At 45.1% G+C, this 24,935-nt stretch overlaps 3 protein-coding genes across 9 annotated transcripts; 1 reads left to right on the forward strand and 2 right to left on the reverse strand.

Annotated features, from left to right (window-relative positions):
- Positions 1–874: 874 nt before the first annotated feature.
- LOC115557835 (uncharacterized) lies at positions 875–6,702 on the reverse strand. Of its 2 annotated transcripts, none has more exons than XM_030375941.1 (6): positions 6,414–6,702; positions 5,190–5,431; positions 4,936–5,047; positions 4,496–4,588; positions 3,894–4,417; positions 875–3,797 (listed from the first exon to the last, which is right to left on the reverse strand). In XM_030375941.1, the coding sequence occupies exons 1-6, from the start codon at positions 6,456–6,458 to the stop codon at positions 2,426–2,428; spliced, it is 2,388 nt and encodes a 795-aa protein (XP_030231801.1). In that variant the 5' UTR covers positions 6,459–6,702; the 3' UTR covers positions 875–2,425. The 2 variants fall into 2 exon arrangements, with proteins under 2 accessions (XP_030231801.1, XP_030231800.1); XM_030375940.1 differs by having other exon boundaries at positions 4,921–5,047.
- A 1,425-nt stretch (positions 6,703–8,127) lies between these two features.
- LOC115557047 (tectonic-1) lies at positions 8,128–20,502 on the forward strand. Its single transcript, XM_030374608.1, has 14 exons — positions 8,128–8,520; positions 9,047–9,164; positions 9,396–9,529; positions 9,899–10,041; positions 10,129–10,231; positions 11,480–11,592; positions 12,297–12,317; positions 12,558–12,692; positions 13,262–13,387; positions 13,705–13,796; positions 18,181–18,318; positions 18,406–18,559; positions 19,327–19,458; positions 19,706–20,502. Exons 1-14 carry the CDS (start codon positions 8,169–8,171, stop codon positions 19,850–19,852), a joined length of 1,908 nt encoding a protein of 635 aa, XP_030230468.1. The 5' UTR covers positions 8,128–8,168; the 3' UTR covers positions 19,853–20,502.
- Positions 19,459–24,024, reverse strand: hvcn1 (hydrogen voltage-gated channel 1). 6 transcript variants are annotated; one of them, XM_030374613.1, is made up of 7 exons: positions 23,282–24,024; positions 22,807–22,899; positions 22,307–22,506; positions 20,865–20,969; positions 20,518–20,749; positions 20,210–20,322; positions 19,459–20,124 (listed from the first exon to the last, which is right to left on the reverse strand). In XM_030374613.1, exons 3-7 carry the CDS (start codon positions 22,478–22,480, stop codon positions 20,062–20,064), a joined length of 687 nt encoding a protein of 228 aa, XP_030230473.1. In that variant the 5' UTR covers positions 22,481–22,506; positions 22,807–22,899; positions 23,282–24,024; the 3' UTR covers positions 19,459–20,061. The 6 variants fall into 6 exon arrangements, with proteins under 6 accessions (XP_030230473.1, XP_030230474.1, XP_030230470.1 ...); XM_030374614.1 differs by having other exon boundaries at positions 22,307–22,509; XM_030374610.1 differs by having other exon boundaries at positions 22,807–22,902.
- Positions 24,025–24,935: the final 911 nt, after the last annotated feature.

The following is a 24,935-nucleotide window of genomic DNA, read 5'->3' on the forward strand; positions in this document are numbered from 1 at the left end:
TCTGCAATTGATGAATACAATACAAGGACCGTGGATTCAATTCAAGGTCCATACTGCACTTCTTTTGTTCCTGAATAGAGAGGTCATCCTTCACGGTGCCGTCGTCGTTACGCTAGGTGTGAGTGTACAGGTACATTACCGCTATAGTAATAATGCACATTACACTAGGTGTGAGTACTGTACATACCGCTATAGTAATAATGCACATTACACTAGGGGTGAGTACTGTACATACCGCTATAGTAGTAATGCACATTACACTAGGTGTGAGTACTGTACATACCGTACATACCGCTATAGTAGTGGTGCACATTACCCTAGGTTTGAGTGTAGGGTACAAACCACTATAGTAGTGGTGCATGTTACCATGGGTTGGTACAAAACTCTATAGTAGTAGTGCATCTCCAAAGAATCCAACACGGAATGCTAGATTTCATTAAACCTCTTTTATTAGATCAGCTGCGACAAAATCCAAAATATTTTAAAATATTGTCCTCTATAACAATGTATTCTGGCTTTGAAAGTGTGCTTCAACCTGTCTCATGTTTGTGTGTAAAGGAGGGCTGTGTACCAGGTGTGTGTTGTATGGCCCCTGGTGCATCGCATCAATCCACCAGTAACGATGGCTTAGCGCAGAAGGTCTGTCGTATTTGAAAGCAAACTATTCAACTATGTACATGAAACTACTAAGAAAGGAGGTGAAACAAGGAGCATTAGTATTTCAAAGAGATAACTTCACATTGGTACATTATATATATATATAAATATATATATATATATATATATATATATATATATATATATATATATGTATATATATATATACATACATAAACATATGTGTATATACATTTATGTATATATGTATATATATTATGTATATATATATGTGTGTGTGTGTGTGTGTGTGTGCTCTACATATAGCTTGTATTTAACGGCGATAAACCCATTAACCTCATTAATCAGTGAGCATCCAAAACAAAACACTGTTGAATCTCTTTGCTAACATTCTGGATAGTAAAACAAATCAAATATGCACTTGGTACAATGACACCAGTAAAGTCAATAACAAATTATGTATAGTTCACACTTTAAAACAAAGTTTCTTACCTTTTTTGCTAATTGTTTTTCTGCTTTCAGAAAGTTATAAAAGTATAACTTACTAAATTTAAATTGCTAAATATAAAACAACACAGTTAATCATTCCATCTAAAGTCACAACGGGGCTCCTTTTGGTGATTCAATAAAAATGTTACACTATTTTAAATAAGGTGATATGAAAAATATCTATAGTTATGAGAAGCTTCCATATCTACAGGTGGTTTTTCTTACTATTTTTTTCTAAGTGGCATCATGAGTTTTATTTGGGTAAACTGATTCGTATCACCATAAGATGGAACCTGACTTCAAGGGTGAATACTTTGTGTAAGGAGTTATGAACTACTGAGGTATTGCACATCCCAAACAGCTTTCTGAATGTGCAGGCCTTTTTAGAATGTAAAAAAGCCCATCGTCTGAGATAATCCAACATGAGGAAAGGCAGTAAAGTCCAGTCATGTAGGGGTTCTGTAAACACGCTGCAGATTGTAGGGTCAAAGGGCCTGGCTCATGGTAGAAAGAAAGTCAACTTAGAAGAAGCAGCACATCTTGTAATATTTACAACACCAACTTAAGCAATATTTTGATTGTAGACAGTAAAACCTGCATCTTTTCATTTTGATCACACTTTTACTTTTCTCTTCCCGCCATATGCACCAAAAGCTTCATTAGTGAACGAAGACGTATAGCTCATACAATTAGGCCACTTGGCATTGCTCTTGAGAATCCAATTATAGAATATATGGATTTATTTATTTATTCATCAAATGTGTGAAATATATGTAGAATAAACCATACGACATCAAGTTGCACAATACCCTAACATACAACACTTTCATTAAAAAATAGGGGTAGACCCTTATTGATTTGTTATAATCTATAGTGTCCAGTGGCGGTTCTACGTCCAGTTACGCCCCGGGCAAGACTATCTTCAAGCGGGGGGGGGGGGGGGTCGTGAACCTACGGGCTTCAGTGGGGGTTTCATTCCGTCTGCTTTCATTCCGTCTGCGCACGGCACCTTCTCAACGAGCAGGAGCGCCTGCAGCCACAGGGGGCGCCAATTCGCCAATTCCCCACAGTGATATGATAGATAATAGAAAACCGCTTCGCAGCCCAGATTATTATTTATTTATTTACTTGGTCGTTCCGCCCCCCACGTGGCTTGAAAAAGTGCCGCCCCGGGCCACCGCCCGGGTGGCCCGTGTCTAAAACCGCCACTGATAGTGTCTCACTACTAAGGGTGCTGTACAGATCATAACCAAAATCCTGAACACACACACACACACACCGGTACCCACACCCACAGATGCTAGGCTAAACTGAGCGGTTAGACGGTAGTGACGGTCAGCAGGTTGCTGGGACAGACTTTGCTTTCCCTGCTGTCCATTCTGATTCCATGAGACAACAGCTCCTCTACAGTGGTCCAATCGTCGTACAGTTTCCTGTTCCGAAGATGATTCAACTTCCTCTGGCTGAGTTCAAGAACAGTGTTGCACCGCCCCTCCACAAAGAACTGGTCTTCGTCACATACTTGGTTCTCTGTGCTCCGGTCCTCCCCCACAGTGACTCCCCTGTTGTACTGTCCCTCTCTCATTGGTGCGCCCCTCGCCCGCTGCTGCTGCTGCCTTTGCTCACGGGCAATAAGCAGATGTTCCCTCCTCTCTGTGCGGCTCCAGTACCGACCCTGGAGCATTTCTGTATTGGTCTCCTCATCGGTGCTCATGCCGCCACGCTCATCAGCGAGCCGTGAAGCCCTGTTCCTTAGTAACTGGTTTCTTGAGAGCCGAGTGTTTTGGTTTGTGTTGGTGATGTGGGTTGAGTGTGCGTGGGGATTGGATGTAGAGATTGTATTTGGCTTTTCATTGTCAGCCCACTGCGGCATGGATCCAGGCCCCGGGTTAGAGTGCAATTCAAGGGTGCTGTAGAGACCTCCACCACACCCACCGCCCTGAGACAATCGACTGGCTGGCTTCGGCCATGTTTCATTGATGTCCCCTGGCTGGGGAGGCAGACTCAGGGTGTGGAAACAGTGTGGGTCGCTCTTGCTGTCTCCAACAAACTCCCGTTTTCTCTCTTCATCCTGGACCCGGTCTGCTTGCAGATCCTTGTCTTTCTCTGGGTCATTCTGCAGGCTGGCTTCTCGTGGTCTGGCTCTTCTGATTCTTTCTTCTTTGGGGACCACTAGCTCAGTTTTAATGCTTCTTTCCCGTGGCTGAGGCCAGTCATGGGGGGGTAAATGGGTGCTATAGAAGGGGCCGTGTGTCCCCTGAGGATGGCTCACAGCGGTCGGATGGGGATGGGGGTGGGGAGATAGAGCATGACTGGCATGGTTCAACGTTAATACACTTGGAGATGTTTCCCTTTGCTCCGGGGCCTGGGGTCCCACGGTCTCTCCGCTGTCAAGCGTTGCTGCGGTGTAGGAGGGGGACGCCGGATGGCTGGCCCGGCGGCGGTACTCGTGGGGGGCCGGACGATAGTGCAGGGTACGACTTCTCCTCAGAATCCCAACTGAGTTTGAGGCCTGATGCTGTTTCCCGAGCACCATCGGCCTGTGGTGGCTGGAAGGGGTACTGCATGTGGAAAGAATGGGCATCCCCATGGAGGTGTGGCCGTGTGATGGGTTGAAGAGGGCCCCGCTGCTGGAACTGTGACGGTTCAAACAGGGCTGGTCTTCTTTGCGAAATTGGACAGATGATACCCTGGAAATAAAGAACAGGTTAAGGACATCCACTATGTACTAGTTGTCAAACTAAGCTCTAATGCATCCATTCAGTCTTTCTTATGATAGCGTTTACCTGGAGAGACCGCAGGGGGAGAAGCCCATGGCTGGGTCACTGCTGTGCCCTACTCCCGCCCGGGGGTTCGGGAGCAGGGGCTGCATGGCCAGCGCTTCAGGAATGGCCTCCAGCAGCTCGCGGTGGCTCTTGGGACAGCTGTCGCGTCGCTCCCTCTTCTCGGAGGGCTCTGCCGGGTGGTGGAGCCGGGCGTTGTACAGCCGCATCCGCTTCTCCAGCAGCCTCTGGAAGCGCCGGAACTCCCCGGTGCTCACGCTGCAGAAGCCAGAGTCACTGAGCTCCGAGGACATGTAGGACTCTGAGGACGGAGAGCCGCGGCCGAAGCCGTGTCCCGCACATCCGCCCTGGACATAGCCCCTGCTGTATTGGTGGCATTCGTCCAGGCCTCCCTCCTCGGTCTCCAGCCCGGAGAGATCCCCCTGGTGGAGTGAGCCGTCTGTCCAGCCGAGGCCGCTGTCCAGCTCATGGTGAAGGGGGAGGTAGCCATGGGGATTCTCAGCCATGATGCTGCTGTCTTCCATCTGCTGTGGGAGTAGTAGTCGTTAACAACCCCATCTCAAACAAGGACAGGAGAAGGAGGACAGGTATGCACGCAGAGCTACCTGGGTGTAGAAGCTGCTGGGTTCTGCAGGGTTGTTGCAGCAGCCTAGCAAGCAGCTGGAGTTGTTTGGGTCTCTACTGGTTAAGTCTTTATCCTAAGAGAACCAATGATAGGAAAAGAGGTTGAGGAAAACTCCAGAAAATTTCTTAATTTCTATCTTCCAGCAAGCACTGGACATATTGACATAATAACTGCAGAACTTCCAGCTGCATCACTCAATATTTAAGTCAGTAATTCCCAAAAAGATATGATTTTGTTTCAAAGGGTTGGTTTGTGTCCTATGATCTAAAACACAGCAGCAGTATGCCATTGTGTCGCTGTTACTAGAATAAACAAGAATTTAGGAAAAACATAGAATCCTCAATTTTTGCCATCCTCCTTCAACGAGCTTTAAAGGTTATACACTGCTGCTCCTTGAGAACATACATTTTTCTGAATCACCTGGTAGCCAACAGGCCCCATGTCAATGGTGTCCTGCGGGGCGGTCGGTAGGTACTCATACATCCCCTCATCACAACGGTCCTGTTGGACCACCAGATGTCTCCAATGGCGCCTGGGTGAAATAGGGGCCGACAGAAGGTAAGGAAGAACTGAAGGCACCAAGCATCAAATCAAAACCTTCAGCAGGACAATAACATATGAATCCATACGAATGACAACACAATGAAACAAGGAGACAGGATGTGTGTCCTGACCTGTCCTGGGAGGCAGGGCTCCCCCTGGGGTCCGAGGCAGGGGGTCTCGGTGCCTGCAGGGGGAGGCTGAGGTTCTGCAGGCTGAGAGGGAGGGTCTCCCAGGAACGGCCATCGCCATGTGTGTTGCCATTCTGTCGAAAATGCCTCCGTGGCTTGATCTGCATTGTGATTGGCTGCTCATAGGCTGCCAGAATGCGCAGGGCATCTTGTTTGCTAAGCTGGGACACGTGCCTCCCACTCACCTGCGACACAGAGGGAGAGGCCGAGAGTATAGTGATGTCATCACACTGTTTAGGTCGGTTTCGTGAGCGGACATGTTCCAGTCACGACACAATGCTGCCTCAAGTAACATGACTTAGGAGAATAGGCTTATTATTGGTTATTCAAATTATGCTTCACCAAGGTAATTAAAATGTATATGAGAGAGAGAGAGAGAGAGAGAGAGAGAGAGAGAGAGAGAGAGAGAGAGAGAGAGAGAGAGAGAGAGAGAGAGAGAGAGAGAGAGAGAGAGAGAGAGGGAGAGAGAGAGCGAGTAGAAGAGCTGGGGAGATTGAGAGGCAGAGAGAGAGAGAACTCAAGATGCAAGTGACTGCACAGTGTGCTCAAAACACAAAATGGCCCCTGTGAGGAAAATCCAGGGTAGGTGGAGGAGGCAAATGTTAAAGCCAAGATTCAGCCAACCTCCTCAGCCTGTGTGTGGTAGTGATAAGGAGATGGTAGGAAATGGCGGGAGTTATATCGTCTCGGCTATAATTAATGCATGTTATGTAAGGGTTATTATTATCCCTTCAACTATGCGCAGTCCCTCTCTACTTACAAACACAAACACAGACACACACACACACACACACACACACACACACACACATACACGCGCACACAAGCGCACACACGCGCACGCACGCGCGCGCACACACACACACACACACACACACACACACACACACACACACACACACACACACACACACACACACACACACACACACACACACACACTCAAAAATGAAAACGTGTAGTTAATAAATCGCTGTATCTTGTTTGGTCAAATCACACCTAGGCCTACATACGTCACAGTGGGATTGGTACCAGACGTCTCCCTGTGAATGACATCCAGCCGTGATGGACATCAAGCCGTGATTGCGGTAATGGGGGTCTCGTGCACATAACTACAGTATTTGAAGCATGCAGCCCACTGAGCATCCGCAGCAGAGCAACACTCACCCCCGGTTCTCCTTCGATCCATGGTCCAGAAAAACGACAGCCCATCACTCCAGATGGTGTCCCCTCTTCTAGCTCCAGCGTCTCTCAGTCAAAAATATGAATCCGGCAGCTCGTAAAGGAGTATCCAATGCTTTTAAAGATCGGAATATATGTCCATCGGAATCTACGGTAATCATTTTCGCCTTTCCAGCGTAGGCCTACTATTCATCGCTGTTTGCGATCCCCTCCTCCGCGTCATCCTCAGATGAAGGTTTCCCTCTTGCCTCTTCCTCTCCTCCCCCCCCCCCCCCCCCCCCCCCCCCCCATCACCAGCACGGCGCTCCAGGGGGGGACGCGTCACAAGCGCCGGACCTTCTCGAGTCTTGGCTCACACTTCATCCAAGATTTCAAAATTGTGACTGTTTTTATTGAATTTGTGTCAGACTTTGGCGAGACGAAAAGCTCATTGATTTAATGATTAATCTCAGATGATCCCTCGTTTGTTCTGGTCCCCACCCTAATGTGTTCCGGTCCCCGTCATGTGTTCTGGTCCCCGTCATGGGTTCTGGTCCCCACCGTCATGTGTTCTGGTCCCACACCGTCGTGTGTTCTGGTCCCCGTCGTGTGTTCTGGTCCCCGTCATGTGTTCTGGTCCCCATCATGGGTCTGGTTCCTACCGTCATGTGTTCTGGTCTCACACCGTCATGTGTTCTGGTCCCCGTCATGTGTTCTGGTCCCCGTCGTGTGTTCTGGTCCCCTTCGTGTGTTCTGGTCACCGTCATGTGTTCTGGTCCCATACCGTCATGTGTTCTGGTCCCGTCATGTGTTCTGGTCCCGTCATGTGTTCGGTTTTAGGCACGGGCGACCCGGGCAGACGCCCGGGGCGGCAAATCACATGGGGGGCGCCACGAGCAGTATAAAAAAAAAATAGTTAACCGTGTTCTGGTCCCCTCATGTGTTCTGGTCCCCTCATGTGTTCTGGTCCCCACATTCATGTGTTCTGGTCCCCTCATGTGTTCTGGTCCCCACGGTCATGTGTTCTGGTCCCCACGGTCATGTGTTCTGGTCCCCACGGTCATATGTTCTGGTCCCCTCATCAAATCAGGGTTGGACAGGTTCACTGCTGACGTGCAGAAATGTTTTCAATCACTAAAACATAACATCGCTGAAACACCCATTAGCCAATCAGATAACACCCATTAGCCAATCGCGTGTTACACGTTCATGGCTCAAACACCCCTCCCCTCCTCAGCAGCCAGTATACGTTCCCTTGGCAACTCAAGAGTTTGAGTTTCAGCCTGCAGGTGCATTTAAACTTTGAAGTGATTTAGTTGGCCCTCACCGTGAAGTGAAAAGGTGAGTTTTATCTACACAAACCATCAGATTTTTCTTTTACAAAATATCTAAATCTGATTTGAATTGGCAACCATAGAAGGGACTTATTGAGTCGCCTGCTGACCTTCTAATGTAGGACCATTAGTTCCTTTCCCAGTCAAAATAGGCTATGTTCTGAGGATGTCATTGACCTAACTGACACCAGCCCTCCTCTTGTGTGTTTATTTTAACCTTGGTTTGATGGTATCCACGGACACTGTCTTGTTATGGCACAGTACAGCCTTCAGCGCAGTGCTGTGACATGCCTCACATTAAGGCCCAGCAGGGGGCGTTTTAAGCAGCTTCAGGTTGGAAGCGGCATGTGAAGGACTCACTACAGAAGAAGAGCATCATACCCACAGCCTCCACCGCCCCGCTACCATAGCAACCGGAATAACTAAAATGGCGCCGCTTGCTGTATGCATGAAGTCCATATTACTTATTATTATTATTCTATCAAACGCATCTTCCATCGATGGGAATTCTTCAAGTTACAACTCCAGTGTCGAGTTTAACATTGACGGGAATTTTAAAGAAGAACTTCTCAATTCATCAACGACAGAGTACGAGCTTTCAGAAATCACGTCAACCCCCGGGTACACGATAACACAACCTCCAGGGACCGATGTCCCTACTCCAGGGACCGATGTCTCACCTCCAGGGACCGATGTCTCACCTCCAGGGACCGATGTCCCGTTAACAGTCCCTGAGCCGCTCCCGCTGTCCGGACGGCTTCCTACCGGGGTCCCCCAAGGTAACGATATAGCCACAAACCTGCTTCAACACAGCTGGTCCTTTCGGGATGGCGCCGGTGTCAAGTATTCTGGTCGTACACTATTTATACTAACATGTGGTCATTTGGTAGGCTTTACTCTCTAGCATGTGTGTCAGTTGGCAGACTGTTCTCACTAACATCTGTGTCAGTTGGTAGGCTGTTCTCACTAACATGTGGTCAGTTGGCAGGCTGTTCTCACTAACATGTGGTCAGTTGGTAGGCTGTTCTCCCTAGCATGTTGTCAGTTGGCAGGCTGTTCTCACTAACATGTGGTCAGTTGGTAGGCTGTTCTCTCCCTAACATCTGTGTCAGTTGCCAGGCTGTTCTCACTAACGTGTTTGGTCAGTTTGTAAGCTGGTCTCACTAACAGCTGTGTCAGTTAGCAGGCTTTTCTCACTAACATGTGTGGGTTGGTATTCTTTTCTCACTAACATGTGTCAGTTAGCAGGCTTTTCTCACTAAGATGTGTCAGTGGGCAGGCTGTTTTCACTAACATGTGTGCCAGTTGGCAGGCTGTGTCCTTGTGACAAGCAGAGGGACGCATGTGACCTGAACTGCTGCTGTGACCCGCAGTGCGGTGGGGAGGCGGCCCTCTTCACCCACTGCTCCATCAGCACCGTCAGGCAAGTCCGACCTCCTTCAGTCCATCACTGGTCTGCACTCTGCTGGCCTCGTCCTCCTCATCACCCCCCAGTTTTACCTGCTGTGGTTCATTCTTTACATAATGCACAACCTCCAATGAGGTTTAAGGAGTTTACAACACTGTTAAAATGGTTGGTTAATTGATATGTATTCCAACTAAGCTCGCTGTGTAACTCTCCTGTCCCCTTACCTTCATCTTTCTGTCTCTACAGTGGCAATCAGCAGCTATGCCAGCACGACGTTGTGCACTATTCTTTAGGGAAAACTGGAGAGGGCTTCTCCACACAGGATACCTTCATCCAGAAGTATGTTAATGCTGACATCTTCTGTATTCACTCACAGAACAGTAAGTTTACCAAGCCACCCTAGGATGCAGCTTCCTGTTACTTCCGTACTTCTCACTGTTTTTTGCAATTCTTTCCAGAGATATATTTTTTCCCAGGAAAGATATTTATATTTGTTGTTAAATTGTAATTGATTGTTTTATAATTATGTGATATATTATCAAAGCATTATGATTGAACATGTAGCAATATAACAGGCTTTGTGGGCCTGTTGAACATCAGGCTTGTGTTAAAATTTTCTCTTGGTTGTGAACATCAGGTTATGACCAGAGATCACTGACATCATCATTCGGCTCCACTAGCTGATGCACTCTTTGTATTTCAGTTCAATGGCCGACCCTGCCTGTGTTTTGTCTCTATTCCTCCTCTAGATGTTGAGAGTCTGTCCTACTCGCTGCCTGCCGTTCCAACCGACACAAACTTTGATTCCCTCTTCAAGGCGTTTGAGGACCTCCCCTCTAGCTCGGGGAGCGACCCCGTCTCCCCCGTCTCCCCCGTCTCCCCCGGTTACCAGGTGGATCTTTATTTAGGCTGTGAATTTCAAAGAAATTGCTTATTTGATTTATTACATCAAAGGTTTAAAATTCTCTGTTTTTTGTAGTATGGTGATGTGATAGACACTTTAGGAGAAAGTGGAGAGCGGGGAATCCTGCAGTTTCCTGCTGCTGCTGTTAATACAAATTGCTTGGACACAAATCCTGGTGGTAAGTATCTTCCCAATGGTCTTTACTCTGAGCCCAAACAATGGATAAGGCTAGAAATGGGTGTGAAATGTTGCTTTCACCATTATAACTTGTGTGTCCCGTACAAGATACTTAAAAGACTTTAATCTTTGAGGGCATCCTTTGTGGGAGCCTTGTGTCTAGCAAGATGGAGTGAATTTAGTGCCGATATTACGACACGTATTTTAAACATCCACAGATGTAAATAATGTTTTGTGATGTGAAAAAAACAAAACTCTAGGCTTGTAAATTACGATTTGTGATCACACCAAATCATATTCTAATCTGTGAATATATATCGACAAATGCATGATGTCCTGTATTTTTTTTAAAATATTTTTAAGACCAATTTTTGAAAGTTGTATCCTTTTTAGAGGGAGTAAGACAGGAAGGTATGGGAGATAGAGGGAGGACATGCAGCCAAGGACCATGGGCGGGAATCGAACCCGGTTCGCTGCAGTAAGGACTGGGCCTTAATGGTACGCGCTTTACCCGCTGAGCGCCCGTTGTCCTGTTTTTTAAATGTGAACCTTTTTTGCAAGGTGCGGATCTGCTTTCGCCAATTTGTCGATCACATCCTGTGGAAACTAACTGCTGTGGAGACACAAAGGGTTTTGGCACTATTTTGGACTATGGAGATAAAAATCCACAATTGTATCCACCAATAAAAATCCAGGGTTGTTATAGCCAACCACAACAACAGAATTATGATTTACTCTCCACAAGTCTTAATTTACAACTGAAAATGTAGGTTTTTACGTCCCACACTGTTAAGGGTACGGAACGTGGGGACCCAAGTGCAGAACACAGGAAGGCAGAGACGGGGTAAAGGGAATGGGGTTTATTGGTAGGCAGGCGAGTAGTCAGCAAGGGGGTCCGGTAACAGGCGGGGGATCAGACAGTCAGGGGCTTGGCGACAGGCGGGTAGTCAGGCAGGCAGGGGTCCGGTAACGAGCAGGCAGTCAGGCAGGCAAGGACTCGACAACAGGCGGGTAGTCAGGCAGGCAGGGGTTCGATGGCGGGGGGAGTACTAGAGAGGAAGAGAGGTGGTTATCAAGGGGACAGGCTAGAGACAGAGTTTCGAGAATGCTGATAGGACCGATACTGACTAGGTAGACGTAACAACGAACTGGCGCCGGCTGGCGGGAGATCCCCGGCTGAAGTAGGGAATGGTTTATAGGGGTTGTAGTAGGGGTAAGTCATATCGGGGTTGCTTGTGTTCTTCTGCAGCTTTCGTGAAGCAGCAGGTCAGCCGTTGCACCATCAGCATGGTGGTGGATAGAGACTGCAGCAAGCTGCAGGCCCTCCACATGATCACCTACACAGGCCTACGCGTCCTCTCTGTGAGTCCTCACTCAGTCTGTCTTATGTACACCTACACAGGCCTCCACATCCTCTCTGTCAGACCTCACTCTGTCTATCTTTACTGGGAATTAGCATCATCTGATGGGAGTGAAAATTATTCAGCACATACAATTAATTTAAGGGAACTTGAGAAAAGATTAAACAGTTGCCGTGTCCATATATTACATATCCATTTACATTTAGGGCATTTATCAGAAGGTTTTATCCAAAGCATCTTACAAAAAGTACATTTGTCAAAAAAAAAGAAACAATTTATCGCTGTCGATATAGTAAGGATGTTCATAGAAACAAGTGAAAAAAAAGATAGCTAGGATAAGACGCTACAAAATACTAAGTTCTATTTATAAACTCAAGTATGTACAATGTACATACTTGAGTAAGTGCGTACATTAATTGCCAGGATGTACATCAGACAATATGTGTATAAGAGGAGTGGGGGGGGGACCTCATTGTCTCTGTCCTGGAAAGCGTGTCTCTTCACCGACTTCATTGGTGGCTTTCTCACTAGCGTGCCAGAAGGACATGAGGTCCGTCCATTCACCAGTCCTGTCTGCTTCCCATCCCATAATATGACCCCACCACTAAATCCTTCTCATTAACTAATTCCAAAACAACAAATTGAAATCTTGGCATTCATTAACGAAATATTAATACAATTATTCTTTTCTTTTTTTTTTATCAGGGGAAGAATGAAAATGCTACAGTAAGTAATATGCCCTTTCCTCTTTACTCCATAGCACAGTAATAAACAGTGAGGCTTGCTCAGTTGGAATGTTATTTAGCAGTAAAATCACAAAGTAGTAGTTCAACAATCCTCCGTGTTGCACATGTGAAGAACAGGCCAATAAACAGAGAACAGGGAGCTGCACTGTCCCTTGAATAATACATCTGCCGGTGACTGTAGAATCCATCTATACTGAACTATATGTGGCCTTGTTTTGAGGTGGTTGCCGTGGTCCTGACGTCAGCCAATCTCAAGTCTTTAGAGGAGACTCTGTCTCCTGTGGAGCTCGGCCCGGCAATGAGCCTCGAGCCCACCCTGGTCAACTCCACCCTCTGTCTCAACGTGGTGCAGCAGGTGGGTCTTTGAGCACAAGTATACAACCCCAGCCTCTGTCTGTCTATAACCCCACCCTCAGTCTGTCTATAACCCCACCCTCTGTCTGTTTATAACCCCACCCTCTGTCTGTCTATAACCCCACCCTCTGTCTATAACACCACCCTCAGTCTGTCTATAACCCCACCCTCTGTCTGTCTATAACTCCACCCCCACCCTCTGTCTATAACCCCACCCTCTGTCTATAACCCCACCCTCTGTCTGTCTATAACCCCACCCCCACCCTCTGCCTATAACCCCACCCTCTGTTTGTCTACAACCCCACCCTCTGTCTGTCTATTACCCCACCCTCTGTCTGTCTATAACCCCACCCTCTGTCTGTCTATAACCCCGACCTGTCTGTCTATAACCCCACCCTCTGTCTATAACCCCACCCTCTGTCTGTCTATAACCCCACCCTCTGTCTGTCTATAACCCTTACCCTCTGTCTATAACCCCACCCTCTCTGTCTGTATATAACCCCACCCTACACTACATAATGTAGATATGTATATGGTGATGGATGAAACGTGCTGTGTTTGTTCCACCAGGTTTCTCTGGTTGTGAAGTACAACCCTGCAGGAGAAATAGTGAATGTCTCCGCCGCTCTGGTGCTGGGGCCTGTGAGCGGAACCGCACTCTCACTGGAGCTGCAGTTTGGGATTACATTTGTCCAGGTGCTGAACTGAGTCTTTTAAGCAAAATGAATTGAACTAAAAAGTATGAATGGGATGGGATATGGAGGCAGTGTTGTCATTATCAAAGTTATCCTTCTCACCACTGCTTTATGTAATGGCAGTTGGTAGTACCATTCTACAAAGGTGTTAAGCCCAAGGCCCACAGCCGTGTCAGACAGACTTGAGTGAGGCAAGCTCACATTGACCTGTTGTGTGGTCACATGACATCAATGCTAGCCTTTATTCCATCAGGACTGATTGTATGGCAGGAAGTCTGTTCTTGGAACTTTAAATAATGTAACTTAACCCACCTGTAGGAAGAAGACGGCCAAGAAGGGACAGTCCAACGCAGTGGGAATCCTGGTTATGTGACTGGGCTCCCAGTAATATCTGGGACGAAAACAGCAAAATATCCTTTACTGGTGTCCAGTGCATCTTATTATATTATATATACTGGAAGCATTCATCATTCAGACCTTTTCCTATGTTACAGCCTTATTATGATACCCACAAATTAGGTGAGTGCTGCATGCAGCGCTAAACTATTGTTCTTCATAAGTTTTATTCTTTTTCTTTCTTTCTTTCTTTCTTTCTTTCTTTCTTTCTTTCTTTCTTTCTTATTCTCTACAAACGTCGGGACCTATCTCCTTCCTCAATTGCTCACCTAGAGACTCGATTCAAATTTTAAAATATTCAGAATAGCTTGGAATCACGCGCTTCTTTTCGGATTTTTCATATATTTTATACTTTTTAAGATATTCTACTTTTAAAATGCAGTGTAGGGAGAAGGATAAAGCCATGCAAGCCAATCAGAATCCTCTGAATCAACAACAACGAATAACACGAGCGACTTGTTCCTTTCAAAACAACAGTTTAATTCATTTTGGCTGTGTTCACATCTAGCGTTTTTTGTAATAGGGAAAAGTTGAGCCGACCGTTTTTTCAACAAAAATAAAAAAGCTGGTAGTGATTTTTTGCCCTAAAAGCGCCGAGAGCGTTTTTTCTATCGCCTAGCAACGAACCCATTCTAGACCCGACGTTACTCGCCTACTATGTATCCAGGATAGAGCCCATTAGACATGTCGTAGATCTCGACATGTTCTGTAATTACAGCTATTAATCGCTCCGACGGCACTTGCCCGAGTGGTTTGTCTTCCATTGTTTCTTATTTTGACAGTTGAGAGATTCCTTCGTCACGAAGTGTCAATGTTCCGCTTCTGATTGGTCAGTTGCCCAAAAGACGCCTGACGTCGGCCGCTTTCTTCCTGAAAGTTGAACTTTTTTCAACGCTCCGTATGGCAGAAAAAAACGCTGGGAGAGGCGTTTAAAAAAACGGCCGTGACTTTTTACAGAAACCCTCTGCTCCATAGGAATATAATGTAAAACAAGCGCTGGCAGATTTAAAAAAAAGCTAGATGTGAACACGGCCTTAAACAGTTGAAGTACCATAGGACGGCTCTGCCGTCCTCCCATTTACTTCCATGTTAAAAAATTATATTTTAAAAGTAGAATATCTTAAGTATAAGAAATTAAAAAAAAATGAAAAGAAGCGCGCGATTCCAAGCTATTCTGAATATTTTAAAATTTGAATGGAGTCTCTCGCTGAAATTGAGGAAGGAGATAGGTCCCAACGTTTGTAGAGAATAATAAAGCAAGAAAGAAAGAATAAAACTTATGAAGAACAATAGTTGAGCGCTGCATTCAGCACTCACCTAATAAAACCAACCTTTCATTGCATTGCATTTTGAGGGACATGCTGTGTCTCAGCAGCAGTGTTATATTCCTGGTAGTAGGCGAGTAGGCTACGGCAGCGGCGGACTGATACCTAGGTTAAATTCCGCTGCTGCTGAAATAGTATTCTTTCAAAATGCGATGATTCATGCGATGCAAGGTTAGTTTTATTTCTGGCATTATTCTATCAACACAGACATTTACATCTATAGCCTGACGTTATAAAAGATTTACCTCGGGTGTACTGTGGAGTGGGTAAGACTGTTTTATTAGCAGGCTAGTATTGCCCGTTGCCGTGCGCTAGCCTAGCACGAGCGAACTCTACAACTAGAAGGACTGAATAAAATGTGTTGAAAACTGTCTCCAATGATAAAGAACACCAAGGCTAACTTGGGAATCAGGCCCTATGTCTAAAATTCCAAACTACCCCTTTAAGCATTTTCTGGCGCATAATGTGACGCTTGAGAACCTAAAACCCTGTTTCTCCCAGTTGACACGACAACACATAACCGGCATTATCAGAAATCTCCACTTTTGTCGTAGTTTTTAGAAATAATCGTTTTCTGTGATCAAAACAGGTGTTTAGTGTAAACGAGATGCAGAACTGCGTGGAAATATCTGCGTTTTCCCTTCGTGTAAACGGGGCCTAAGACGTAACTAAATCAATTTTCAACTGTTTATCTTCGTGAAAACCATTCAACAAATCTACGCACTTGTATCTTCAATAATATCTAAACGGAATTTCGATATAATTTAATCTTTCTTCAGAATCACAGTTTCAGTTTCATAACGGTGTGGGTGTCGGATTGATCGACTCGGGGTCCTAAATGTTTAATAATGACGCACTTCCTGTAAACGCTGTCTTTTAAATGCGCATGCGCGTTCCATTCATTCCCATGTTATTCCCAAGTATTAACGATCTCCTTTTGTTTTCTAATCTATGATGAATAATAATCGATGAATCGGATAAAAAAAAGAAACATTTGTAATTGCCGCATCTTTATTCAAAAACTGAACATTAATTCAAATTCACAGTGCAGACTGAAGTCTAAAAACACCAGGTTATTGCTCCAATATCCCGGAACTACTAAAAGTAATATTAAATAATAAAAAAATTAAAAGAACATAACTGGGATAACACAAAAAAAAACATACAATGTGTGATATACTTTTAAATGTATATAAGGGATGCCCATGGTTAACCGGTCAAACCTATTGATACCATTTTCGAGACTCCTTGAAATAGAACTTGTAATATTGCTTTAATTGCTGATAAGATGATGATAGCTCAAGATAGGACATTAAACAAGTCATAATTCTATCTTTACTATCTATTTTATATTACTGGGAAATCAAGTTTTCACCAAAATCTCAATTATTATTATTTTTTTTCTGTTGCATTTGAACTCATCAATCATATTACTGAGCCGACCTGAACACATCACATTTGACACTGTTTGTGACCATTGGTCAGTTTTTTTTTTTAAGCTCACTAGCTCTATATCCTGCCGATTTAACATGGATTTAAAAACGGCATTCTATTTTTAACTGACATTCTACACCGTCCGGTTGTGTGATTACTACCGCTGCTTTGAATGACTGTTGATGCACGCGGTGCCGTCTCCGAGCCCGTCTGAGTTTTCGGTTGGACTAGACGGATACTGAGTTGAAGGAGTTTTTTTAACCCAAAGACAACCCAACAACACTTTTATGTAGGCCTACAGTCCAGTGTTAAGATATGACCAAAATACAAGCTGTGGTCGCTCACACTAAAGCTCGCTGTAGGCGTGCATGAACCATGAACCAACCGGTCGGCGGCTGGCTGTAAACAGTGCTGCGCCTACGAGTAACTTATTAATCACGCGACACAACGAATCCATGACCAAATTCGTTGCCAACGCTTTTAGTAATCGATTTTTATCGATTTCGTTGTTGCAGCCCTAATCGAATGTACAAATTATTGTTGCCTATACTTGGGTTACATATAAAAGAAGAATCGGTTAACTCCATTCACTGAATGGGGCGATCCACTTTATTTCCAGCGCTCCCAACACAGAGTCAAAACAGCGACCCACACGCAGACACTTCCGTTCTCCTCCTACAGAATAAGAGTCCCTAACAGGAGCTGGGGATTATGCATTCATCAGTGCTTTTAGACGTGTTTCCAATGGCTTTGTTTTTGCGAAAGAACGGCCTGCGTTCAATGACATCAAAACCAAAACGGATTGAGCCTTCGTTTTAAGTCCATGATTGAGCCCCGTTTATAAACAACCCTTCCGGGTTTTGTCTGTTGGCTTGTGTCGATACGTCAAGTGTCGATACGTCAAGTGTCGATACGTCAAGTGTCGATACGTCATCTGTAAGCGCAGGACCCCGAGTCGATCTGGCAGCCGAGTCAATCCGGTACCCACAACGGCTTTGTTTTCAGTTGGTCTCATTGATTTATGTTGACGCTGCAGCGTGAGGACGTTCAGCAGTGTTGCCAGATTGGGCCGTTTTTCCCGCCAGATTTGGCTACTTTTGGAGGACGTTCAGGCAGTGTTGCGAGTTTGGGCTGTTTTTCCCGCTCTATTGGGCTACTTTTAATCACGCACCGGCTCGCTATTCACTTAAAGACACGCACGCGCGTGCGCGCACACACACAATCGCACACACACACACACACGCACGCACGCGCGCACGCGCACACACACACACACACACACACACACACACACACACACACACACACACACACACACACACACACACACACCAGCAGTGCAGTTCATTTTACATTTCTGCATTTTTAGCAATACTTTGCGCTTTTAGTTAAGCTTCACTTGATTTGTTTCCAACCATTTACATTTTCTTAAATGGTGTGCATGTTTACCTTGTTTACTCCATTTAGACTTTTGCATTTTTGTTCTAGTTTGCAAACAGTATCCCATAATGTAAGTGTGTGTGTGTATTGTTAGATCCGTCTACTATACCGCCTCATGGATCAACCTTTCTTGACACTATGTATGTCTCATAGAGTACCTTGTGGAGCACCACGTCAGAGAGCCTTAACAGATCTCCACAGGGCTGGTACAGAGCAGCGACCCCCGAGGAACCCTGTCCATACTGCAGGGGGGCCGGGAGCAGGACTGTCTGCGTGGGCCCCATGCCCGCTCCCCCGTGTTGTTTGCTCAGGCCATGGTGTCCGGCTGCACGCTAAAGTACGTCCATCATCCCCTCTTACCTGCGGTTCTCCCACGCCGATAGGACAACCTGTAGATTGTCGTTCACATGTCTTCTATGCCTAGGTTGGAGGAGGGAGCCAACTGCACACTGGTTTCTGACATGCTCCTGGAAGTCCTGAGAGGCTCAGCCAAGATGCAGTATGTGGCTGCTTTTGGAACAAGCACTCTGGATGGTTCACTGGACTGGGTTCCCCTGGAAACCGTGCTTATGTCTGGGGTGAGAATAGATTCTGTGAAGTTCTTTGAAACATATGTTACTAGTAAATTATGTTTCAGTTTCCCCCAAATAGCTGTAAAAGTCAAAAATCAACATTGAACAAGGCGTTGGATTCTTCACGTTGGCAACCATCAGCCATGTATTTTCAAAGCCTGACATTAGTCCCTCTTTACCTGAAGGTATATTGGAATATTAATACAATATGTGTTATAAGGACAAATAATAAAGAGACACAGAAACACAGAAAACGTGCTTTGATAAATACATATATTATATAATAACAACTAATTAACCTATGTATATGTCTATACACTACATTATCAAAGTGATGACATCGGGATCTAAAAACCTGAAATAACCCAGAGGGATCTGTGAGGGGTGTGGTCTAAAGACTCAAGACTGTAGGGGTGTGGCCTGTTTCTCTGCCCCCCCCTGCTGTTTTGTGTAGTTTGTACTTCTCCAAAACACCTTAAATGCGCACCGTTGCCGCCAGATGACCAGGAGGGGAAATTAGTAGGAAATTCCATTTTCAGATGCATAATGCACACCTCGATAACCCTTCAACACAGTAAATTTCGGATTTATGTGGTACATCACTTGAATTACATTTATAGAATACTTTTCATGAAAAATCAATTACCATGTGTTTTGAATTGCCTTAAAAACAAGGCAAAGTCCTATTGACCCTTTACCAGAAATACATTACCAGAGTGTTCCTTGTGAAAGTGTTTCCCGCCTCATGTATGTTTCCATGTGTGTCTGTGCAGGAAGCTCAGAGTTGCATCATCCCACTGTCTCATCACCTAGAAATTCAATGGACCAAATATGGATCTCTCGAGAACGCTCAAGCCCGAATTGTCAGCATTAAAGAGTTCATACACAACAACTCCAGCAACATGGTGAGAATGATCAGTTGTTTTATTTGTTTGTAGGGAAGCTCTGCATGAAATAGTGACAACTTGATAACATTCATGTTGGATGTCCAGGGTAATTTGAAATATAACAAACAAAGCAACAGCATTTTGTACAAACAGAAGCACCCTGGCCAAAATTTCTCTCTAAGGCTACCCCCCAACGCAACCAATCAGGAAAACAATAACTAATTGCCTCTAACTTGTGCCTTCCTCATATCCCCCCCCCACCCAGGCCTTGCTCTTTGGAGGAAGCACTTCTGTCACGGTCACCAGCTCAGTGAGCTTCGTCTCCGTTTCCACCCCTTCAGAGCCAGGGTTCCAAGCTCCACCCACCATCGACGCCAAGCTGCCTTTTGAATTCTTCTTTCCTTTCACATGATGCAAGCAGTTTGGTTCGGCTAAGCAGCGTACAAGCAGTCTCAGTAGGAAATCTGTTACATTGTTGTTTCAGGACTTTATTTCATATCGGTCAAAGATATCAGCTTAGCTATATTGATTGACAGTGAATAGAGTTCTAAAGTTCTAAATGTTGAGAATACATCTAGAAAGGCAGATGAAATGAATAACCACTGCATAAGGTTTGAACTACTAGAATTCAAATTCTATGCCATTTTGTCTCAGAAGGGCACAGAGTCTGTTGTTCTCTTGCTCCTGGGGATAAATGGAGGAGGGTAGTCTTTAGTATTGCACTGTTTGAAGGTTAATGAGATAGTTTAATCTGTTCAAAAGGACCCACCATCTTATCACTGCGTTCCTGCAGCTCAGTAGATCTTTGGACCAGATGATCGTAACTCTCCTTTAGTTTATGAAGTCGATGGTCAGCACGGGTCTTCAGGGAGACCAGGATTCCTGGAAAAGAGCGTAACACGTTAGTGTGAGGCCTGCTGTACACAGACACACCGTGGATATGATTTGGTCATTTTTGGTTTTGTTTCTGAATGAAATGTATATATTGTTTAATGTTCGATGCGGTCCAAATCTTTTTTTATCTGCGGGACAATAAAGCTGAGAGGATCTTCTGGTATCATCTCTTTGTTTCCTCACCGTTTATGATCCTGGCCACCCGCCAAAGCCGCAGGAGAATGAGGAAGCCCACCCCGTCTAAAACATCCTCGCGAGCCACGAAGACGATGTCCAGGACAAACGACACCACCACCACCAGGCCGTCAAACACCTCAAACTTGTGCTGGAAGAACTCCAGCCGGTAAGCGTATAGCTTGCCAACCAGCTCAATCATAAAGAACGTCAGCAGCGCCAGACTCAGGTAGTGGAACACCTTAGGAGAGAGCAGTGTGTGAGGTATGCCAAGGTCCAAGATATAGGCTTCATAGTCTTTAAAACTGGCTGTTTATCTCTTCACAAAAATACACCTTTTCTTTGGGCATTCTTACCTCAGGCAGAACATGATGCTCTTCCAGTTTTATGATGGCCAGATCTATCAGCACCTCGCCCATAACAAATATGGCATCCAAGACTACCAAACACACAACCACCACCTGAAGACAAAATGTTTCAAGCAAGTCATGCTCATAGCGTGTACAACAAACAGCTGATTGCAAGTGCATGTCGCTGGCCATTTGAAGGCAAGCAAACAGGAAGGAAAAAAAACATGATTCACCAGTTTGATCAAAGCTTGTTCTCATGATCAGCTTGTTGTTTTCACCCTTTTCCACCTGCCTGCTAAATGTCAGGTTTGCCCTATTTTAAGGCTTGACACAGGGATCCACACGCACTGGAGTATGTGTGGTTGATGGCTGGTTAAGCAGCCTCACCCAGCCCCAAAGTCTTATCAGCCTAACTCTGTAGCTAAAGGTTATGCTATTAACTTTGTGATGAAGACATAGCAATTATCTTCCTCATCCAATCATTAAACCATAGCAAACAGAAGCAAACTAGAGCAGATGTGTTTCGACCACGCCCTACAGCCCTAAATCTTAACCCACTGTGTATATTAACCAGTCCCTACAACCCTGAGTCTTTACCCACTGACTATTAACCAGCCCTACAACCCTGAGTCTTTACCCACTGACTCTATTAACCAGCCCTACAGCCCTGAGTCTTCACCCACTGACTCTATTAACCAGCCCTACAGCCCTGAGTCTTTACCCACTGACTATTAACCGGCCCTACAGCCCTGAGTCTTCACCCACTGACTCTATTAACCGGCCCTACAGCCCTGAGTCTTCACCCACTGACTCTATTAACCAGCCCTAAAACCCTGAGTCTTTACCCACTGACTCTATTAACCAGCCCTACAGCCCTGAGTCTTTACCCACTGACTCTATTAACCAGCCCTACAGCCCTGAGTACTTACCCACTGACTATTAACCAGCCCTACAGCCCTGAGTCTTTACTCACTGACTCTATTAACCAGCCCTACAGCCCTGAGTCTTTACCCACTGACTCTATTAACCAGCCCTACAGCCCTGAGTCTTTACCCACTGACTCTATTAACCAGCCCTACAGCCCTGAGTCTTCACCCACATATAAACCAGGCCCTACACTGACTTTATGATCTGACTTAGAGATAGATTAGCATACTCTTTATGCTTTCCTTGAAAATAGATTTGCTAGGTGTGCAGTGGATATATCCCTCTAAACGTTGTGGTTAGTTTGTATTTTCCGATCCTTTTGTCCTTCACTTTAATATCCTTATTTCAGCATTGACCAAAACCAAAACCATCAGTTGTGGGGCCAATAGGCCGCTATATAATGAGGCCTGTTCTGGTCCCATTCCCACCTCTCTCAGGGCAGAGGGGCTCAGCATAACATGCGTCCACGGGTTGTTTGGTATGCAGTGTCAGATGGTTGTTCCACATCTAAAATGCTGTACCTGAAACCGGGTAGAGCAGTAGAGCTGCTGAAGGGCCTCCCTGAAGCCCGGGCGGGGGGGAGGCTGGCCTGGGGAGGGACTCACTTCCTCACTGTCCTCCTCCAACTGTTCCCAAGTACCTGGTTCTGTCTTCTCATCCCCCACAGCAGTGAAGTGCCTCAGGTACCAAGACATGACGCTCTGGGAGGTGGTCCTACCTTCTCCTCAGACACAACCATGGATATATATATATATATATATGGATGTATACAGCTTAAGTGGACTTTCAAATAAAGACCTCCCTAGCTGAAATAATTATCTTTTTTTATTTTTATTTAGTATTTTTATTTCAACTGCTTCAGATTCAATAAAAAAACGGAATAACTAATGGATGCATAAAGAATGTGCATCCACACATTCAAACATGATTGATCATTCGTTATTTATCAGGTACATATTATTGGGCACACGCAGATCAATGTTGCAAAGTTCTTAGTTCAATCACATGAAGGTCTACTTACTTTATTGAAGTGAATAGGATGTCTTGTGTGTTGAGGATACTTAAGCTGACGCTGCTCTGCAATTCTGATGAACTTGGGACAAGATTATGACTTCTCCTTTCACATGTTGAAAACGGACATGTTGAAAGAAGGATGAAATATCCTTTTCAAATTTTGTAACAATAAAGAAACGTATTAGTAAACATGATTGTGAAGCAAGGAGAGCAGTCTGCAGTCTACAAGCAATCGATCACATGACCCTGTCCTATTAGTGACACAAGGCTGCATGTGTCAATGTATATAGACTTTCATCATTTATCAAAAACTCGTTTTCATTCCACTCGTTTGGGTTACTGTGATGTGAACTCGTGATAATGTGCACTATTTTTTTTTTGCAAATTCAGCATTTTCTTTTCAAAACACTATATTTATAAGTAAGTATGCATATAAATCATACAGTCGTTCAACACAGGATTGAGGATTAAATGCGAGTTACCTTGTTTGGTTTTCTCTAACTTGTTATCAAGTCCACTCAGTCAGTCCGTTGCATTCTTTAACTCCTCCTCTGCCTCCAGGCCGTTTCCTACGGAAGTCATTCCTCCGAATGTCCACATTATGTTCCTCCTGCTGTAGCTCGCTCTTTTAACAAGATCCATGTCGACACCGAGAGAGAACCCAACTCAACCACATACCCTCCCACTAACCGAACCTGAGCTCCAAAGACAGCCCAGTAGGGCCGAGCCCCGTGACTGACCAACGACGTACATCGCGACCTACGTGAATGACCAACGACGTGAGTCTCGAACTACGTCGCTGCCTCTGGTCGCTGTGCTGGAAGCCAGGCTGCTGGCGGAAGACTCAACAGCTCACAGCTAGCCTGGTGCGGGTCAGAAGCGCCCCTTATCCAAAGCAGAATCCGTCCAGGAGGTCCACGGGACCCAGAACACTCGCCCCTAGGCCACAGAACATTGGCCCTCTCTGGCCCCAGAACACTCGCCCCGTCGGGCTCCTGAACCCTCGCCGGGTAGCAGGAGTGGGGTCCGCGCTGGGTTATCCTTGGATGACTCCCTCGGGGTTTCCCTTCATGGCGACGGGTCGAACGTGTTCTACTTTGATGCTTCTCTTTCTTGCCTTTTAACACTTATTCGCATTTATTTATGTATGCACGTTTTTATTTAAGTATTTTACTTGTTTATTCTGGTTGGAGTTTTATCCTGTGGTGCCAAATGTGTTTATGGTTTTATACTTTATTTTATTTATTAATCTATTTGGTTATTTATTTAATTTTTAACATTTTCCCTTTTTTTTTGAACCTTCTTTCTAATGTCTCCTTTTTACTATGTGTGGACTTTTCTTGCGTTTACCTGAATTTAAGGAATATAGGCCTATATGCAAACAAAAATCTCAGACACACATAATTGCAACAGTTATCTTATATCGTTGCATTGTTCATTAAATTGAATATGCTAGTTCACAGGAGTCAAAGCAAAGGTGGGAAGGCATATGTTCCCCTCCTGGAAGCACTGGGAACAAACCAGTGATCCGAAGGGGCGGCAAAGCGAGACACGCGTGACGATGCGTTGCTGTGGTGAAGTCGTTTTATTTACAAGAACGGAATGCAAAAGATATCAAATACAATTCGACTATGTTGTTTTAACGACTTATTCTAGTGAAGATAATGCATGTAGCTATAAAATCCAAGTAATAAGCTCCTCATCCAATGCTTGATTTAGGGACCTACGTAATATCCCGTTGGAAATGTCGCTGCAAAAAAATAAAGTAAACTTTGGACGCCAACTTCGTTTACCGTTACCTAGTGTTTTTATCACATTGGTAATTGCGACATCACCTGCCTGAACCAGAGGCTGCGTCACCTACAGCTGACGACACTACCTGTCCAGACCAGTAGAGGGCGGTAGTGCCCACATCTCACCTGTCCTAAAGTCCCTTCATTGGCCCGTCAGTTCTAGTCGAATATATTTTAAAATCCTTTTGTTGGTGTCCATAACACTCAATGGATTGGCGACTAAATACTTGTTTCATGCCAAACTCTTGGCATGAAAAAGTATCATTTAAATCCACAAACAACATATGTGTAATCCGGGGCATATAAAGACTGGGACCAGAAAATAATTACTTTCTCTCCATTG

Source organism: Gadus morhua, chromosome 13 (assembly GCF_902167405.1).
Source record: "Gadus morhua chromosome 13, gadMor3.0, whole genome shotgun sequence".
Lineage (NCBI taxonomy): Eukaryota > Metazoa > Chordata > Actinopteri > Gadiformes > Gadidae > Gadus > Gadus morhua.

Excerpts from the sequence above, each read along its gene's own strand:
- LOC115557835 (XM_030375940.1), bottom strand. The coding sequence starts at position 6,458 with ATGGGCTGTCGTTTTTCTGGACCATGGATCGAAGGAGAACCGGGG. Across the intron at positions 5,432-6,413 it reads GGATCGAAGGAGAACCGGGG|GTGAGTGGGAGGCACGTGTC; the intron begins GTGAGTGTTGCT and ends TCTGTGTCGCAG. Across the intron at positions 4,589-4,920 it reads ACCAGGTGATTCAGAAAAAT|GATAAAGACTTAACCAGTAG; the intron begins GTATGTTCTCAA and ends TGGTTCTCTTAG.
- LOC115557047 (XM_030374608.1), top strand. The coding sequence starts at position 8,169 with ATGGCGCCGCTTGCTGTATGCATGAAGTCCATATTACTTATTATTATT. Across the intron at positions 8,521-9,046 it reads TCCTACCGGGGTCCCCCAAG|TTGGCAGGCTGTGTCCTTGT; the intron begins GTAACGATATAG and ends CATGTGTGCCAG. Across the intron at positions 11,593-12,296 it reads CAGGCCTACGCGTCCTCTCT|GGGAAGAATGAAAATGCTAC; the intron begins GTGAGTCCTCAC and ends TTTTTTTATCAG.
- hvcn1 (XM_030374613.1), bottom strand. The coding sequence starts at position 22,480 with ATGTCTTGGTACCTGAGGCACTTCACTGCTGTGGGGGATGAGAAGACA. Across the intron at positions 20,323-20,517 it reads GGTGGCCAGGATCATAAACG|GAATCCTGGTCTCCCTGAAG; the intron begins GTGAGGAAACAA and ends GCTCTTTTCCAG. Across the intron at positions 20,125-20,209 it reads AGGAACGCAGTGATAAGATG|GAGCAAGAGAACAACAGACT; the intron begins GTGGGTCCTTTT and ends ATTTATCCCCAG.